The 20,516-nt window shown below is 45.9% G+C and overlaps 1 protein-coding gene across 1 annotated transcript in view; it reads right to left on the bottom strand.

Annotated features, from left to right (window-relative positions):
- Nucleotides 1-956: 956 nt before the first annotated feature.
- TIMM44 (translocase of inner mitochondrial membrane 44) overlaps nucleotides 957-20,516 on the bottom strand; it is a 45,047-nt gene continuing 25,487 nt past the window's right edge. The window contains exons 11-12 of the mRNA XM_019550667.1: nucleotides 20,077-20,187; nucleotides 957-2,745 (exon numbers count right to left, since the gene is read on the bottom strand). Of these exons, the coding sequence (XP_019406212.1) occupies nucleotides 2,626-2,745; nucleotides 20,077-20,187 (231 nt within the window). The 3' untranslated portion in view covers nucleotides 957-2,625. The remainder of the gene's footprint in view (nucleotides 2,746-20,076; nucleotides 20,188-20,516) is intronic.

The raw sequence follows: 20,516 nt of genomic DNA, 5'->3' as shown, positions 1-20,516 counted from the left end.
TAGTTTGCATAAAGCCTAGCCTGTTTTTGACAGACAGCTCCCCAAGCCAACTTCACTCACAGCAGACTTGTTGGCTGTCCTTTTGGTGTTGTTTTAATTAATTACATTGGTTACAAGCCGTTTTATATGCTCAGTTTCTGCAATTACATGTCCAAGCAGGGCTTGGCCAAGTAACCCACATGCTGCTATGTACCTAAGGAGCATACATGCACACCCAATGCAAGTGTTCAGATATGGCTGCAAAAATAAGAACATCCACTTTGCCTCTCACCTAAGAGGAAGCTTGTTTGTCTAGCACCATGCTGAGGCCTTGGGTGTTTTTTGGGTTGTTTTTTTTTGGTGGGGTGGGTGTTAATCTCCAGTTCAGACACTGAATTTAGTTTTGCCAACTAAATGGCATGAAACCAACATAAGATTGAACAGTTGCTACAACCCAGCTAAAGTTGGGTCATTGCAGCTGCCTGAGGGAAGCGGAAATAACTATTTTAAAAACTTAAGTTTAGTGCCTTTCATATTGGGGTATTTTAAAAAACAATGTTGACTAGTGTTTCCCAGAAATACCCCAGAGAAAGCAAAGGATGGAGGTATTAAATGTATGCTCTGTGCAGAACAGGGTCCTGCGGTCTCCTGTATAGACTGCTGATTGTCCAAATTCAGTTTCTCAAGAAATGAGGGAAGTTGGTTCTGATTTTTGGGGAGCTCTGACTTATTACATAGCCATGGCAGTGTAGCACTGACTCCACTATAGTAACATCTCAAACATTCAATGTCAGTGTCGCATTCATTTCAAGGTGGTTCTGGGCATTTAAAGACTTAGTCTCTGTGCAAAGGGCATACGTTATTAGCTTGCGGATGAAAAAAAATCCTTCCAGTAACCTATTTCAATGAACAAGCCCCAAGCCAAACATCTACCCTCCCATGCTGGAGCTGGTCAAACACAGGGACTCACCATTCCATCACTGTGTTCTGCATTGTGGGATTTATTTGTTCAGAGTTCAGGCACCAGTACATAAATTAATGACATTCAATTAAAAAAAAAATTAAAATGACTCCACTTGTGACAGCACCCAGGGTGGAACTGGCTGAATAGAGAGCACGTGCAAGGGCTATGAAGCCCACACATCCTCTTGCCCTGAGAGTGAGAAAGCCCAGCCAGAGAGGGTTTGTACAACCCTTGTGAGGAGCTCAGTGGGTGCCGCTGAACTTGCTTTATGCAGTAGCACTCAGAACTGAGACAGCTGCTCCAGAAATAATGCTGGCCATTGAGCTAGACATTTAATTCCATTTAGACTGACTAAAGAAGTGATCTGGACATCTGCAGGAGGAAGATCCAACAATTATTTAATTACAGAGCAAAAACTGCTGTTTCCCCTTGTTGTGTATTCACTGACAAGCTGAAAACCCACAGCTCAGTCCTTTCATTTTCCAGTTTAAGACAGTTGTTCTCTTCCCATACACAGTTATGCTTTTGCCAGAATTTCTGAACTTCTGAAGGGCGCAGCTGAAGAATACATGAAAACAACTTCTCAAAAGGAACCTTTATTAGGCCAAGAGAACCAGTCAGCTTGGGGTGTGCCAGCAACTCAGCCTCTGTGCTCTGCAGCTGCCCCCCATGCTCTGGGAGGATGCCAGGTGCTCCCTTTTACTGCAGCATAAATCTCTACTTGGATCAGGAGAGTGCTCCCTTAATAAGTCCAGAGTAGGTCATCTCTCCTTCGGTCAGCTGAAGGGGACTGTGATGTACCAAATTTTTGCACTTTGTTGCTAAATCCACAGCAGATGCCAGCTTTTTCTGCCCGTTCCTCTTACTTCTGGCCAGTGTCCCAAAGCTCTGCCAATGTCTCCAATGCAACTAGAGCTCCCAGCAGGTAACTGCTGCTGGCCACTTGCACGCTATTCAGACGGATGTGTTCAGCACCGAATGTCACGTGACCTCCAGAGAATTTTTGTGGATGTAATGACTAGAAACACTGCAACTATCAAGGCTCTTCCTGCCAAACTGTGGGATCCACATGTATTGGAGGGGAAATGTATATCATTGGAAACTGGGCTCACTGCTGCTGGAAGGGCTGGATACTGGTTTGGCTGGTTTAGTAAAGTGCATGACCCTGCAGCAACAGAAGGCTTATTGGTGCAACCTAGTAAAAGAAGTGTACATCAGCTGGCACTGGTAAATTCCTGAAAGTGCTACAAGAGCCTGTCAGGGAGCTTGGGAGGCTCTCTTTGTTTCTGTAGATGCAGACTCTGCAAACTATACCTTCTTTCCCACTGCTAACATCCAACACCTACCGTCACCGAAATCAGGAAGCACTAGGGAACACCAGAAAGAAAGAGATTAGCCTCCCCCAGCTGAAATTAAAAAAAGGAAGAAACAGCAGCTGCTAACGTCTTATATCATTCATGGTTATATGTATGGTACACATTCTTATCGTGTAATGGCTATGACATGTCAGACCCAGGCAGTTCACAACAGGAATCAGTAAAATGGTGTCACACCTAATAGCCTCTTCTTCTGAAAAGGAACCAATCTAGGCTATTTCACGCAGTTCTCTCATTATGGTGTAGACTGGTACGAGTTCATTTTCGTGAGGCAGAGGTCTAGGAAGCAGTTGGATGGAATTCTTCTCAGAGGATCTGTTCTGTGCTAGATGATGAAATGTCCAACAGCCTCCAGGCAGCATATGGGTTGAGCTCATCCTGGTCTCTGCAGAGCGCCCACACATATAGCATCCGCAGCACTTTGTCCTGGAACATAAATTCACTTGTCAGAACTGAAACTGCACATCCCAGGCAACATAACAGAGTAGGTGGGCTTGGTGGCCAGCTATATGCTGATTTTCTTTATAACTTCTGCTCTAGTCTTAATTTTTTCCTTGCTCTGGCTGTGGACAGATGCCACAGTAAACAGCTTAAAGCGGAGAAGACAAAAAGCAGAGAGGTGTGCATTAAAGTTAACATAACAGTTCCATCTGTCTACTCCTAGAACAGTATAGTACAGCTAAAATTTCAGCTATAATTTTAAACCTGTTTCATTCAGGTTGAGTGTTACAATGGTTTAGCTTCCACCTAGGAAACAAAAGAACAGGCAGTTAACAGTAAATCATCTGTAAAGCGCTATATTTTTAAAGCCCTTGTTGACACCATCTGTTTAGTGTTTTGAATATAAAGGGTCCTGCACCAACGGTTACCAGGCTGCAGTCCGTTCATACAGATGATGGGAACAGCCAGTTACGTTAGACGTGACATAAATGTGCAAAGGAAATGAATGTTCATGCTTTAGAGCTTAAGTGAATCACTAAAGCTGCTTACAGACATAAAAAAAAATGGTGCTTTATTTTTAAGTCAGCGCACCCTGGCACCAAGCCCTGCGCATGCTCAGAAGAGGCATCACGTTAGTTTTACTTGGCTCGCCCAAAGTCTGTATAGATCGCACACTTCAGCAGGGCTTTTTTGGCACTTTTATCTAATAGCTGATTGAATCAGCTATTAGATAAAAGCATCAAAAAGCCCCACTGAAGTGTGCGATCTATATGGATGCTGTGGAGCCGGGTCGAATTAACGAGCTACTTCTTCCGGTAAAGCGTGGGTTTTTTGGTTCACATCTTCAGCAGCTTAACTGGGTTTAGGAAAGATCTCCCCCAAAGCAGTTTAATGTATAATCACCCATGACAGGGCTTTTCACAACTTCCTGTGGAGCAGTAGGCATGGGAAGAGACGGTCCTATTCGTTATACGCTGGCTGGAGGGAGGCCACTAAATGTATAACCACAAAAGTCTTGGGACAAAGGATGATAAAACAGGAACAGGAGTGCTGATCAAAAGGCTAATAAGTATGGTACTGAGGCAGGAGAACAAGCAGAGAACTCCAGCTGGTGTCCACAGCCCTTGAACGCATCTAACAAGCCTGTGGGGCCACCTGGTGAGACTGCCGGGAGACATGCACAGAAGAGGGAAAGGAAGACAGCGCCACAGTCGCGCAGGCTCCCACCAAATACAGACAGGAGACCAGGCCAACTAGTGCCCAGCTCTGATTCAATACAACATCTGCTAGGTTCAGTTACACTGCAGGGACAGTCTAAAAGTGACAATACAGAAAAGAACAAACCCTGTTTACTCAGATGAAGAAAAAATACAGGAAATGCATCTGACGGACTCCGGAAAGAAACTCCCATACTTATGGCTCAACAGAAAAAATTGAGATATGGCACCAGTCGTAGCCTGAATCAGACAATCTCAAACCCGTTTCAAGAACAGATGGGACATAACAGACTTGGTATTCACTATTCAGCACAACCAGCAAACAACTTAGCTTCTGCTCTAAATATTAACATAATTTGTCCGTAAACATCCAGGACCCATCTGACCATAGAAAGCATATTCTGTTTGCTTGGATATATACTAGTTATACTCACTTATTCCAAGGTAAATTAGAGACAATTGATAACCAATTAAAAATAAATGCTTTTACTTGAAGTAGAAACATGCAAGCATGTGAGGTCTGAAAATGGGCATACAGGTAGGGTCCCAAACAATTTTCTTTGCCCTGCAGCGATGCCATGTCATTACGATTAGTGCGCTGTAATACTTGTAGTCTCAAATAAAATATGATTTGTATGGATTTCAGTTTAAGCTGGGACCACAAATACTAAAATACATCAAACAACATTAACTCCATCCTAATATTCTATTTTTTTTTTATCTGGGAATGTAACTGTAAGTCATTTATAGCAGCAGAATAATTTAGCTGAGAACAGCTTCTGTCAACACACCCCCCACAGCGAAGGCAGGCTCGACAATGCCAACTAAGATCAACAGCTTGAGTTATGACAAGCCAAAAAATGAGATCCTGATTTTCTGAGCTCATTTCCAGAGAAATTCTATCCTGGCAAATTTTAAGTGAACTGTATTAATTCCAGTGAAGAAAAGGGCTCTTGATGGGGACTGAGCTCACAGCAGAAAGTCAGCTTCAGTGTCGACCACAGAGAGGCTAACCTCTCCTTCTCAAAAAGGAAACGCAATCAAGAGATCAGATCGTTTGTGTTGGCTGATCTCCCAGATGTGTACTTAGGTAATTTGTTTTTAATCTAATCTAATGTGTGAATGCATGTCGATTATAATATAGGCATGGAAATATGAGGGGGAGGCTCTAAATTACAGCAGTCAGAAGAATCTGCTTTAGTTAGTTACCAAAGTGCTGTGCATCATAAACCCACGTTCTCTTGAGCAGCGTTTCAAAGGCAACTGCTTAGCTTCTGCCTGGACACACAGTGGGGCTGCAAAACTTGAGCTGCGCAGAGATGCAAGTTCTGTGGCACCGGGGAGGGAAGGGGGAAGCACTTTCTCACAACCAGCTTAACACCAACACCTGGAAGAGCAGTTGACACCCTAATGAAAGTTTCCAAGGGATGACACCTAAACATTATAGTTAGAAGCTGGCCCTTGTTCATATATATGCCATGGGGTTGATCTGGGACAGGGCGGGGAGGGAGCTCAGATTCTTGATCCACTCAGGGTTTAAAAGAAACTGCTCGGCACGGACCAATGGCTTGACGGAGTTTGCTGACGTCATGGCTCATTATTATCAACTTGATTTCTGTTAATATCTTCCTCCCATAGGAGTTAACAAACCTTGATTTTCCACCAATCAAGCTAGCCTCTCTTCTTCTATTATCCTGGTAATGTTTCTCTGCTCACATGCCCTAGGATGTGCAGCCCAGTAAAGGACTGCCACTACCTAAGACGCCGTATTGGATGGCTTTGTTCCTGGGGGATTCAAATGGACACAAAGTCAGACACAGGGAGGGGAGGGCAGGCCCAGCTGTGTGGTGGCGTTGGTGCAGAGGTCAGAGGCAGGAAGGAGTTGCAAAGGCAAGGCAAACGGGTTAATTTCCTGCAGTGACCCTTACCTAGGTTATTCGCTGCAGCTGATGATGGGGCAGTGGGAGGTGGAGTCAGTAGTGCATCAAAGGCAGAATAAAATTGGGGATGGGTGGATCCAGAGGGACTGGTCTCTCCAGGTAGGGGTGCTGCAGTCAGCTGAAGCAAATCCTCCTCTGACCCCAACAGTTTGCTTCTGTATGAGGACAGTGAAGACCAGCTCTGGGTATGCTGTGGGGAATGGAGGCAGAAGGGGCAAGGAAGGGCAGTTACAGACCTGTTCCCACTCCCCACCCCCCAGCACCATGGCTGGGGGCTATGAGGGTCAGGGGACCTGTTTGGGAGGCAGTCTGAGGGGAAGGAGCTGCTCAGGGGTGACTGGAGGGTGACAGTCCCAGGGAGCTTTAGGGTGGGGGAGAGGTATTGGGTGAGGAGGTGCCAAGGCATTAGGTTAGGGGAACTGAGGGAGGTTGGGAGCAAGGATTGTGGGTGAGAGGTGGCTCACGGGGTGCGAGGGACTGCAGGAAGGTTTGGGTGCTCAGAGGGGGTGGGAGGGGGATGGTGAGAGGCTGTAGGGCTGGGAGTGACGGGGATGGTCTGTGCAGGGTGCAGTGGGTTCATGGGGAAAGTGAGGGGGAAGGGTAAGACCCAGTGGGATGTGGAGGGATGGACTCTGGGTTTGGATCATGATGGTGTGGGGGCTCAGTGTGGGGATATGTGTGATAATGGGACAAAGTGGAGCCAGGGGGCATTTGAGGTGGCAGGGGCAATGCATGATGGGTAATTTGGGGCTATGGCAGAGTGTCTAAGGGATGAAGGGAGCAGTTCTCTCTGTGGCCAGGCTGGGGTAGTGTAAAAGCCATACTCCTCTGGCATTAAGTGCTTGCCCTACCCCCACCCCCAAACTCAGTTATATTTGTTTTTGCTTGGATTTTGACTAGGCCCCTAGCATAAAGGTAAAGCTTCTAGTTTCTTTGTAACTGAAGAAAAATATGGGTTGTGTAAATAATGATCACACCACCTGCAGCTCCCTTTTCAAAATGCATATCTGCCCACACACATGTCCAAAGGTAGACCCAGTCTCTTATCTCCAGCCTTTGGCTGGTTGGGGCCTTCTGGAAGCACGTTTCCTGCTTGACCACGTTTAGCCTTTTATCTCTTTCCTTTTAACCACATACATCTCCTTTTTTAATACAAAAAACTGCCCATCCTATTTTAAGTTGCAACATGAAGTCACAAAAACAAAAGTACTTCACCCATTATGGTTCCTGTAAGTGTTAAATCAAGTGCACAGTGCAGTCTGGTTAAATATGTACTGTATTTTCCTCTATGACTCTTAAAGTGTGTAAGGAACATACAAAACTGACAACACAGCTGAGTTAATACTGCAGTCGGAACTTAAAAACTTTGAATTTTCCAACTATGACATTTTTCAGCCTCTATTTCACTGTAGTCTCTAAGGAAAGAAGGCAAAGCATAAACAAAGAAAATAAGCACCAGAAACGGGCCTCTTAAAAAAAATTGCAAAAGGGGGAGCGGTGCTGAAGACCTCAACACAAAACAGGACTAAACCAAAAGGACAAGGCTTATTTTTATGGCATCACTGCACTGCAAGAGCAGTACCTTGATTTTTGTACCTTTTAATATGGCTACATGTGAATCTTAACTGTGCAGTACATATTGCTGCATATGTTTAAAGAAACCAGGACTGCAAACACCTTCAGACTCCCAGAAGCAAATTTCTCAGCCATGATGATGCATTTCAGATTAAATCTCTTCTTTATCTCCAAGGTACATTGTGACAAGTACAGCACCACAGTCCCTCAAGATTTAATTTAAAGCTGATTCTTTGACCTTTAAGAGATGTTCTGCTGGGCTGTCTAAAGCCTATTGCCCTACACTGATCATGCAAATCTCAACAGGGATCTTTTCCTTGATTTCATTTTAAATAGATATCACTGCTGGATGCTTGGCACAATCATCTGTGTACTCCCAAACACCCCATGTGCCTCACTGTGGGGGAGTTTGCAGCACAGCAGATGCAACTGAAACAACTGAAAACAAGGTGACTGCTGCGATTACTAGCATGTGAATTCCATTTCAAGACTTTACAACATGCAGCTTTTTTTTTTTTTTTTTTTACCAAGAATAGTAATCCTAGGACCAGCTTCTGGCCTACTGCAGCCTGCATGTCCTTGCCTAAGGCAGCCAGGTGGAGGGAGTGCTTGGGGTGAGAGGTGCGTCTGGGTGGATACTAGCAGGAATCAGATAAAGGGAGCTGCAGGAGCAGGTGGAAAAGCTCAGAAGCACCCGTGAGCGTGAGGCCTTCCTCAACTCAATGTACAGAGAGAATCCCAGCATCATGGAAAAAGCAAAGCCACAGAAGGCTTTGGAAGACAGAAGGCAGAGATACCCCATAAGGTGGAAGCCGACAGCTTTGTCAGCTCTGGCAACAGGCAGCTCTCCTCTTCTGATCCGGTGGCTGTCCAGCTGGAAAGCAGGTACGAAGCCCTGGAGCGGCAGGAAAGACCAAGCTGTGCAACCATAGTTAGTAGAAGGAGCGAGGCCATTGCTGCCAAGAGGAAGCAACCGGTGGTGGTGGTGGTTGATGACTCCCTCCTGCAAGGCAGGCAGGCATCCATCTGAGCACTAATGATACTGCCAGGGGCAACCATGAGTGGATCAAAAGAAATTACATGGCTCTGGACACAAGAGTAGTGGATGGGTGCCCAAGTAGTATTCTCATCAATCCTTCCAGTCAAGGGTAAAGACCCAGTTAAGAGCAGACACATCCTGGAGATCAACATCTACACAGATGGCATTTCCAGAAGGGCTTTGGCTTCCCTGACCATGTGGTGGTGTTCTAGGGAAGAGGCTACTAGGAAGAGATGGGGTCCACCTGACAAAGACAGGGCAGAGTGTCTTTGTGTACAGGCTTGCTGACCTGGTGAGCAGGGCTTTAAACTCGGCTCACCAGGAGATGGACACCAAAGCTCAGAGGTAAGTAAAGAGCCAGGGGCTAGATAAAAACTTAGTGGGGGAAAGCAATAGTGGGAGCCTTAGTATTGTTCTCAGGGAAAAGATATAACAAATCAGTTAGATACCTACAACGTTTATATACTAATGCAAGAAGCATGGCAACACAAAACAGGAAGAATTGGATGTTATAGTACAATCACAGAACTATGACATAACTGAGGGATGTGATGGGACAGTTCCCATGGCTAGAATATGGTCATACCTATAGCTTGCTCAGGAAGAACAGGCAGGGAAAAAAAAAAGCGGTGTTTCCTTATAAATAAAGGCAATGTGCCTTCTAAGGTCAGAAGGGAGAGTGGGGGGTGGAGGGGGAGGAGGAGATATCATAGATGTTATCTGCTAGAGACCATCAAACCAGGAGGAAGAGGTAGATGAGGCCTTCTTTAAACAACAGGAAGAAGTTTCCAAACTATAGGATTTGTTTCTCATGGGAGACTTTAATTATCAGGAGATCTGCTGGGATAGAAACATCACCATGCACAAGCATTCCAGCAAATTCTTGGAGTGTGTTGGACATAGGGTTTTGATACAGATGCCCCAGCAAATTATGCTCCTCACCCCTGCTTTCGAGCCTTAAGCAGAGGCCAGGACTAGATGACCTTGTGAGTTCCTCTCCAGACCTACCTTCCTATGATCCTATAGTACAGAGGCTAGTTAGGGGGAGGCTGCTCTTGACTTACTCCTCACAACCAGGGCGGAATTGATTGCAAATGTGAGGGTGGAAGGTAATTTGGATGACAGTGGATGTGTCTACAAGACACTAACAGTGCAGTCGACTAATAATACTGCACAGTAGCGTGTCACAATAGAAACAGTGCTAAACACTACTGCAGAGTATTATTAGGCTACTGTGCAGCAGCATCACTTAAAAGGCGTTCACTTGCATTGCTGCACAGTAACTCCAATTACTGCACATTAATGAACGTGCAGACATGCCCAATGACCACCAAATGATAGAGTTTAAGATCCTAAGGTGAGGTGAGCAATTATTTCAGGTGGAAGGCCGCTTAACAAGGTTTGGTGAGCTGTCAAGGGTTGCATGGGTAGCTCCACCCCTTGACAGGTGCCCCACCCCCTGGTACCCATCTTGGAACCAGAAGTCTCACCCCTAAGCCCTGACCTTTGCCACTGGAAGTCCCTCCTCTTGCCCCCCAGAAATACTCCTTTTCGGGGAGAGGAGTTGCCATCTTAAAACCAGAAAAAAACAAATCACACACTAAAAGTCAAACACCTACTATAACATATTTAAATTTTATTACAAAAAATATTTTTGTCCCGATTTGTGTTTGTGTACTGTATATAGCAGTGATTGCATAACAACTAAAACATAAATTCTTAGTCTTTTACATTGTGTGGGCGGGGTGGGGCACGTGTGTGTGTGTAGTGGAGGGGTGTGTAGCGAGGGGTGTTTGGTGGGGATGCGTGTGTGTGTGTGTGTGTGTGTGTATGGTGAGGAGGTGTATGGCGGGGTGCGTGAGCATGTATGGTGGGATGTGGGGGGCATAGGGTATGTTGGGAGGTTGCGTGGCATTTGTTCAGTGTGGATGTGTGGCTTGGGAACACACTCGCCTCTCCTGTAGTCAACACACTTCCCCCATGGTGCAGGAGCAGGTGTGGGGGCTGGTGCCTGGCTCTGGCCAGTGCTGCACACTGCAATGAGGAGCACAGCCATTTGTTTCCCTGGTGCTCCCCGCACTTGCTGGGCACAGGAGAAAAGCACCAGATACTGGAGCCAGTTGCTTTCCCTGCTCCAGCCCATTCCAGTGCCTAGGGCTTCCTTCCTGTGCCCCGCAGTGCGGCGAAGCGCCCAGGAAACAAATGGCCCGGCAGGGGCTGAACTCCTTGCAGCACTGGCCAGAGCCAGGAGCCAAGCACAGAGCATCCTTCCTCCCTGCTGCTGCTGCCCCCACTGCCTGCCAGGGGTCCCCCAAAACCCTTCCCCCCCACACCCACAACCTGCCCAGCCCCAGCTCCATGCTGGGCAGGCCCCAGCTGTAGTCCCCCTCCTCCCCACTTCCCTCCCTCCTGCCCAGAGGGAGCAGGACACGGGAGAAGCCTGCAGGAGCAGCCTTGCCCCATGCTAGCCAGCCTGTCTGCCCAGAGTGCGAGCAAGGCATAATAGGGTATGTTGGGGGCCGATGTAGGTGCCTCGCTCCCACCCTCATAGGCAGAAGGGCTGGGCATGGCACAGATGAAAGTGCCTGGAGGGCCAGATCCAGCTGTATTTTGCCCACCTGTGTCTTAAGGGGAAGAAAGTAGGAGAGCAGCACAAAAGACACACTGGACTTCAGAAAAGCAGGCTTTAACAAACTCAGGGATCTGGTGGGCAGGATCCCCTGGGATGCAAGTCTAAAGGGAAAAGCAGTCTAAGAGAGCTGGTAGGACTTAAAGTAGGGCATATTAAAGGTTTAGAAGCAAGCTATCCTGATGTGGTGGAAGAATCAGAGATGCAACAGGAGACTGACATGACTAAACAACAAACTGAAAATCAAAAAAAGGAATCCCATCAAAAGTGGAAACATGGCCATAGAACTACAGAAGAGTACAAGAATATTGCACTAATGTGCATGGAGAAAATCAGGAAGGCCCAGACATGATTTAGGATGCATTTGGCAAGGGACATTAAAGGCAATAAAAAAGGGATTCTATACATATGTCAAGAGGAAGACCAGAGAAACCATAGGTCCCTTACAGAATGCAAATCTCATTACAGACGAGGCAGAAAAAGCTGAAATATTTACTGCCTTTTTTTACTCCAGTCTCCAGAAATAAGGACAAAAACAGATAATAAGCACAGTTGGCAGGAAAAATAGGGAAGGAGACAAACAGCCTCAAGTAGTAAAGAATAGGTTAGGGATTACTAGAAGCTAGATACTTTCAAGTTGGCAAGGCCAGATGGGATGCATGCCAGGTTACTGAAGAAACTGGCCAAGGTAATTATAGAGCCACCTGATCTCCTCTTTGAGAACCTGTGGAGGGTCAGGTGAGGTCCCCAAAGATTCGAAAAGGGCAAACATAGTGCCCATCTTTAAGAAAGGGAAGGAGGAGGATCTGGGAAACCAGACCAGTCAGCCTGACCTTGATCCCCAGAAGGATTATGGAGCAGGTCCTCAAGGAGTCTATTGTGAGCACCTAGAGGAGAACTAGGTGATCAGGAAGAGGCGGCATGGTGTCACCAAGAGCAAGTCATGCCTGACCAACCTGACTGCCTTATATGATAAGGTGACAGACTCTGGATGGGAAAGGGCCAGCATTTGACATGGTCTCCCACAACATTCTCAATAACAAGTTAAGGAAATGCAAACTAGGTGAATGTACTGTAACCTGGATACATAACTGTGTTGTATAATTGTCCTAATGAGTAATCATCAATGACTCAATGTTTAGTTGGGAGGAACTATCAAGTGGGGTTCCCCAGGGGTCTGTCCCAGGGCCAGCATTGTTCAACAGCTTCATTAATGAATTGGGTAATGGGGTTAAGTGCATGCTTAGCAAATTTGCAGATAACACCAAACTGAGTGGAGTTGCAGACACTCTGGAGGACAGGGCTAGAATCCAGAATGATCAGCATAGACTGGAGAAATGGTCTGCAATCAATAAGATGAGATTCAAGAAGGACAAGTGTAAGGTCCTGCACTTGGGACAGAATAACTGCATGCACAAATACAGGCTGGTGAATGACTGGCTGGGCTGCAGTACTGCAGAGAAGGACTTTGGGGTTACTGACCATAAACTGAATGAGCCAACAGCGTGCTGTTGTTGCAAAAAATGGCCAACAGTATATGGGGTGGTATCAACAGGAGTGCCACTTGCACATCAAGGGAAGTGATTCTTCTGCTTTGTTTACTGCAGATAAGACCTCACCTGAAGTACTGTGTCCAGTTTTGGGCCCCACGCTTCAAGAAAGACATGGGCAAATTGGAGAGACTCCAGCAAAGAGCAACAAAATGATTAGAAGCCTGGAAAGCGTGACTAAAGAGGAAAGGCCGAAAGAACTAGGGCTATGTTTAGAACATAACAACTGCCATGGATTTGTTAGACCATAGTCCATCTTGCCCAGTATCCTGTGCCATACGCTGGCAGAGAGAGATGCTGAAAGTGAGACTGAACATTATAGGACCAAGGTTTTTTCCACTGTTCCTCTCCCACTTGCAATCTCCAGCATTTAAGGTCTAAGTTCTGATTCAGAAGCTGTGCCCCTAATTCCAATGTTCAATATGTACTGATGCCCCTTTCCTCCAATATGTCCAATCCCCTTTTTAACTTGGCTAAACTATCAGCTTTCACAGCATCCTGTAGCAACAAGTTCCACATTTGAATTACATGCTGTGTGAAAAAAGAACTTCCTTTTTGTTACTTTTAAACTTACTACCTACCACTTTCATTTTGTGACCTGCTAATTCTTGTGTTGGGAGAGCCAGTAAATAATAGTTTACTTTCTCTTCACCATGTAGTATTTTGTTAACCCTTATCATGTCCCCCCAGTGTCATTTTTCTAAACTGAACAGGCCTAACCTCTTTAGTCATTCCTCATATGAAAGCCCCTCCATACCAACAATCCATCCTGGTTGATCTTCTCTGTACCTTCTCTAGTTTTTCTATATCCTTTTGAAGGTGTTGGGATCAAAACTGGGCACAAAATTCAAATTGTGGATGCACCAGGAATTTATAAAAGGGCATAGTGATGCTTAAATTTTGTTTACCATTTTCTTCTTGATTCCTAACATTTTGTTTGCCTTTTTGATGTGTGATGAGAACTAAGCTGATGTTTTTAGTGAACTGTCCACAACGACTCCCAGATCTCTTTCCCGTATCATACCTGCTGATGTAGAGCTCATCATAGTATAGGGATAGTTTGGGTTATTTTTTTTCCTCATGTGCATCACTTTACACTTATCTAGTGGTAAAATGTTTTGAGGGTGAAGAATAAAAAAAATTGAGCCTGGATTTGATAACAATTTTCAAATAACTGAAGACCATTTATAGAGCAAGGGATGGGCTTTGTTCTTTGGCTGTAGGGGACAGGACTAGGAGCAAAGGCCTCCAGATGCATCAGAGGAAATGCAGATTGGACATTAGAAGGAACTCTCTCACTATGAGGGTAGTCAAGCATTGGAACAGGCTACTTAGAAAAGTTGTACAATCTTCATCTCTTCTCAGTAGGTCGGACAGACACCTGGCAGAGAGAGTTTAGTCAGGAACAAACCTGCCATGAGCAGGTGACAGACTAAATAAATTACTTTGTTAGATCCCTTCCAGTCCTGTTTTCCTGTGATCTGCTCAGAACTCAGCAGCAACACTGAACCATGGCTAGCTGCTGGTCAGCAGTTAACATTTGATTAGTTTGATTAGCTTTGTTTCCCTTACAGGATTTTAATGCATCTCCTTGATTTATTATTGTTGCAAAAGAATCAGACAAACAGACTTTGATATCCCATTTAATAATTATCACGTCAGTGGCCAGCTTTTATAAATGGGCTAATTTAATGTAAGAAATCACTAAACAGGCCTCTCCTTTCCCTCAAGTTGATGTGACAGGATGTAAATCAGTCCAGATGGGCCCATCATTAAAATTAGTCCTTTCTCTGTAAACCTCCCGGCCAAGCTAAACAGAATAGTTGAAGAGAGCCATATTTATTAAATGCATCTATTAATTTTAATGGAAATCAGTTGGAAACTGTCAGCTCCAGGATCCTTGCAGTGTCACCCATTATATATCATTAAACATCTTAAACATTGCAAAGACACAGCCTGGCTAGCCAGGCACTCAGGAGAGCTGGTGCTTCCAGAAAGTTTCACAGGCTCTTGCAACAGGAGTTAATGACACAGCAAGGTTTAAGTGCATGAAGTTGTGTCCTCCCTGCTGCTGCCAAGTGGAGAGGGGGCATTTCACCTTGGCGGTACAGCTGGCATGGGGGTCCTGGTAGCCGGAGCAGCAGCACTAAGCCCCCCACTCCACTCTGCCCTCCCATGCTGGGTCCCAACCACTGAACCGCAGAGGCAGCAAGGCTGCAGCCCCACACCCTGCTGTGGGTACACAAATTGGGGGCACGCATGTGCTCTCCCAACAGGTTGCCTCTGGTGCCCGACCTCTCCCCAGGAGTGTGCAGAGAGGATGGGAGCTGCCATCCCTCACCTGCAAGCCAGCTCCACCCCACCCTTGCCACCTCCCCCAGACAAGCCACACATAGCTCTGTCCTGTTCCCTGGCCTCCAGGACACTGCCCCGGCTGGGCAGTGCCCCCAGCCCAAGCTGCAGCTGCTAACCCTATCCTACCCCCTCCCTCACCATAGCTGCCTTAATCTGGCCCCCAAATGGATCACCCACACAGACTTATCTGCAGGCAGCTAAGGGTCCTGCTCTCCACCACTGTCTGGTTGTATTGCTGGCCATGTGCATGGTTAGCACCCTCTGCGTCCCACTCCCCACCAGCCCCTTGCAGGCTGGAAGCCCACGATTTCCTGTGTTTTTCACTTTTAAAGGAGAAAATGCGCACTTGGCAAATAGAAAACCTGGATCCCTGTCGATAAGTCACTCTCAGGAGCCATCTCCTTACGCTTTCAGAGGCTCCTCACCATATGTAGTATGATATAATGGGACAAGATAAATAGTTTCAGGGTGAACAACAGACTTCTGGCCATCTGAGCCTGAACTTTATTGCAGGCTCCAACAGTAATAGGGTAAAAAGTCCAGGACACAAACTTATATTCCCAACTTCTTGAATATTCTCTACCCCGTGACAATTAACTTTCATTGGGTGCATCCACATGTGAAATTAATATGATGCAATAAACTCTGAGGCAGTTCACGCCAGAGTTAACTGCTCCCCAGTGCAGTGTTTACATGTGCATCCAGGACAGTGGCAATTTGAGCTGAGGCAGAGCAGGCCCTTGGCTGGCTGGGCTGACCAGGTGCAATTTATGGCCTCAGTCACCATCTACACATGTGTTTTGGTACAGTAAAGTATTCCACCATCAGATAGTACTGCCCCCACAGTATTAGCTTATGCTGGAGTTAATTAGTTTACTGCACTCTAATACCAGCACAAGTGAAGACCATAATGCTTTACTATAGACCAAAGTAGTCTATTCTGAAGTAAAGCACATGTGCAGATGCACTCTTTTCTACTAGTTTCTGCTTAAGGGCATTTTTTCACATGTATGCATTGCAGCGCCTGGTGCTGCAACGTATGCAGTTGTGTAAGTGGTGAAATACGCATCATGCTGAGACAATGGTGGTGGCACACTTAAGAACTAAAACTTCTCGAAGGTGCTTTAGTTCAAAAGTGCACCACCACCATTTTCTGTGTGTTGACACACATTTTACCACTTATACAACTGCAGTGCAGTTTGCCTCAGCTCGTGCGCAGAGCAGACGTGATTAACGGCATGCGAAATGGGCACTGTTTGATTCAGATTTGGTCGGAATTGGGGACAGTGATTTGATTTGTTGATTTGGATCACTGTCCCTGATTTGATTCAGCTGAATCCGAATCTGAAGATTCGATCCTGATTTGGCTAATTAGCAATTGCCATTGACACAGATTTAAATATATATACACACACACACACACATATACACATACACATACACACACACACACACACACACCCCTCAAGGTACCAGGCACAGATTGTAAACACTGTGATGCTCAGGCGGATGGAGTGCTCCACAGGAGTGCCCCATGTGCTCGATGGCAAACCCTGAAGTGGACCGGAAGTACTTCTGGACCACTTCTGGGTCCATCAAGGAACATGCTGGGGAGGCTCCCTATACCCCCTCTGGGCTCGGCGATTGCACATGGAGGGACCCCGGGTGGCCCCCCAGACACAGGAGGTACCAGTTGCCAAGTCGGGGTGGTATGAGGGGGGGCCCCTTGTGCACTCCCTGGCAGACCTGGAAGTGCTTCTGGTCCACTTCCGGATCTGCTGCCAAGTACGCTGGGGAGCCCCCCGCACTCCTGTGGGATGCTCCATGTGCCCCAGCATCACAGCATTCACGAGCCGCCTGATACCTGGAGTTATGTAGTAAAAACATTTAAAGCTGTGTCTATGTCTGACTCGCTGAATCTTTCTGAATCCTTCTGAATCGATTCAGAGGGTTCCAATTTGTTTGAGAGAGATTGAAGGGTCCTCTGATTCGATTTGGATTTGGAGATTCGGTCACCAGATTGGGCCAAATCTCCATCAAATCAAATTAGGGACTGAAGCTTCGCACAGCCTTAGACTTGATTAATTGAGCCTGTTCTGAACCAGCAGATCTCCAGCACGTCACTGGAAAAAAAAATAGATGTATAAATGCCCTACATGTCTGGGGCCTCCAGGCTCTTCATGCCCCTAAGGCCCATTTCATGTAGGCATTAGGATGGACAAAAAATATGTAAATATAAAACCTGGAACTGCACAGGAACTGAAAATCTAACATGATCTGTTGGTCCTCTGATCTATCAGCGAGACTCAATCCTGCCCTTCTACAGGACTCCAGAGAAGCAGGAATGATGGATGACATATGCTCAGATAGGCCAAGGTGAAGACATGGTATGCATAGTTAGGCACTAACAAAAGAGATGGTGGTATGAGTATGTAAAAGAAGGCATGACATCAAGCAGAGTGACTATTACCTTGCTGGCAGAATCCCAGACACTTATCATTCATCCTTCCACCCAGGGGCTTACAGCAGCTCCTCACTTAAATTTACTCTCAATTAATGGGATCTTGCCTTTTCTTTCAGAAGGCTGATGGGAATAAAATGGCTCAGAGAGTCCCAGTAGACAGTTCCCCCCGGCCAGAAGCAGTGCTACATATAATTACTTTCCTTAGTGTTTTCCAGCCAGGAAGACAAACCCAAGCCAACTCAAATAAAATTTCTCCCTGAGTCTCATGAAACTCTCAATTAATCTGATTCAGGACAATGTGGGTGCAAACAAAAACATGCACAGAAAGAACAATCTTGCTGCATGATTTACCTGTATAAACTTGCCATAGTAAGAAACGACTAGCTGATTAACCGAGGCATGCTGCCCACATCTACACTGGAGTTACTGTGCAGTAGCATCACCGAACAGCTTTTTTGTGAGGCTGACTGTGCAGTAGCCCACGACTACTGTGCAGTACCATCGCATCACCCTTGCTGCCATGCAGTGCTACTGTGCAGTAAGTATCTCATGTAGACACAGCCCCTAAGTACGACTTACCCTCTTCCCAAGTTAAGGATTTTAATGTTTTATATGTCTGGCTGCAATTTTTCCCAAATGTCATCATTATTATTATTACTATTTCTTAATGTGAGAATCAGAAGCATCCTACATTTCAGCCAGGAAGAGGCCGGCTGTTACGGGACAGAGGGATTAGGCCTCGTCAAAACCACACCAAGATGACATTCCCAAGCAGTAGAGACTTTTAGCAGTCAGCAGACCACATTCCTCCTTGCACTGAAACCAAAATAGATAGAACATTCATACTTACTTCACACTCGGCATATATCACTGCTGAGATTTATTCAGTGAACTCCCACTGTTTAACAGATCTAATTACAAATGCAATTAGATCTAATTACAAATGCAAAAGCTGATCTGTGGCGAACTAGTAAACTATTCACTGCATTCTAACCTTCTCCAAACAATATCTCTACTCTTTGTTGCTTCCCAGTGCTGCCCAGGAGTTTTTGCCCTGTTTCCTCTAGGATTTCCAATGAACTGGCATAGTAGTCTGAGGCGGAGTAACCAGTCATTAGGGCTGTGTCACGCTTCGGTCTCTGATTTGATTCTGTGGAGATTTGGCCCGATTCGATGGCTGAATCTCCAAATCCGAATCAGATCAGAGGACCCTTTAATCTCTCTGAATCAAATCAGAACCTTCCGAATCAATTTGGAGAGATTTGGAAAGATTCAGACATAGAGACAGCTTTAAACGTTTTTTCTACATACCTCTAGGAAGCAGGGGCTTGCAAGTGCTGCAATAGTGGGGCAGACGAAGTGTGCCACAGAAGTGCGGGGAGCTCCCCAGTGTGCTCAGCAGCAGACCCAGAAGTGGAGCAGAAGCACTTCTGGTCCGCTTCCGGGTCTGCCAGGGAGCGCTCTGGGGGAACCCCTTGCACCCCCCTGGCTCCGCGACTGGTGCCTCCTGGGTCTGGTGGGGGGGCACCCAGGGACCCCTTGCAGCTGATCACCAAGCTGGGGAGAGATGGGGTGCTGGGGGTCCCCCCCAGCACACTCCCCAACAGACCCAGAAGTGGACCGGAAGTAGCATCTGGATTCTCTCACTTGTTCTACGATTTCACCGAGGTGTAAATTATTGGATCAACTGCTATTTCCACTGACTTTTCCAATGCTTGCTACACTTTTCTGATTTAACCAGTCACTTTTGCATGGTTTCTAAAGGCTCTCATCTTTCCCAAAGACCTTATATTTCCAAATACTTCCCTGTCTATTTTGCTTTTGTTTTTAAAAGCACGTGTTCCATTTTCTAGATCTCTGTTCCTAGAGACCCTCGTCCTTCATTTCTTGAGTGTATTTTAACAGCCCTTGCAGCAGCAGAACACTGGACACTGTTGCCCCCTGCTTTACCTGTGGTAGGTTAAGGTGCTTCTGGTGCCTTTGGGCAATATGCCTTGTAGTTGCGTGACAGGGTTGATTGCATAGTTCTAGGGATGCATTAAACAAGTCCTTGCGTGGGATAGTTTGAGGACAATCCTCCCTTGGGTAGGGGGTTGGATTAGATAACCTCAGGAGGTCCCTTCCAGCCCTACTTTTCTATGATTCTGTGAAAAACAGCAGCACTAGTGCCAGAGCTCTGGAACAATAGGAGTACAAAAACTTTGCTAATTGACAAGTGAACTGCCTAAATAAAAAGGTAAAGGCTGAGTCACAAAGCACACTTGCTTATTTGACAAGCTTTAATTACTGATATTTCATAATGTTTTAGCAACCAGACCAATGTAATGAGAATTCAGTAAAGATAGAGGGTTCCATACAGCTAGACCTCTGGCTAGAGCAATATGATAACTGTGCTGAGCCACAAATAAATACAAATTAGCTGGGCTTCCACTGTAGATATTTGTTACACCGCGATTAGATTACATTAAAAATGAGAACATACAATTTCACTGGAATGGACAACTGGCCGGCTCATTTTTAAACACATAGTATGTAAGCATCACTTACCGGATCACCTTCTACCACCTCCCCTTTCTGATCCTTAATCACCATAACAAGCTGGGCCTGGAAAGTGATAATTAATACTGGTCCTTGCTCCATCATCTTCCCCATAGCCAACTGCAATGAGAGAAAATTTGCCCATTAGAAAAAGGAGACTGTCTTCATATTAATGTAAACAGTGTCAAGAGTCTCTAAAGGCACTGTGGGCGCATCTACAATGAGATGCTACAATGCACAGTAGACTGATTCTACTGAGCATTAGCGTGGCAGGCAAAACCTGTGCTAATGAGCCAAGTCTACTGCGCATTAGCATCACAAAAAAAAGCATGCGCTGGTGCTGCTGTGCAGTAGCACTGATTACAGTGCCTTAAGTTAGTACAGGCGACCCTCACCATTCGCGGGGGATACATTCTCATATCCCCCGAGAATGGCAAAATCCGCGATCA

The sequence above is a fragment of the Crocodylus porosus genome, unplaced genomic scaffold (genome assembly GCF_001723895.1).
Source record: "Crocodylus porosus isolate Cpor-Errol unplaced genomic scaffold, CroPor_comp1, whole genome shotgun sequence".
Classification (NCBI taxonomy): domain Eukaryota; kingdom Metazoa; phylum Chordata; order Crocodylia; family Crocodylidae; genus Crocodylus; species Crocodylus porosus.
This window is presented reverse-complemented; position numbering and strand designations above follow the sequence as displayed.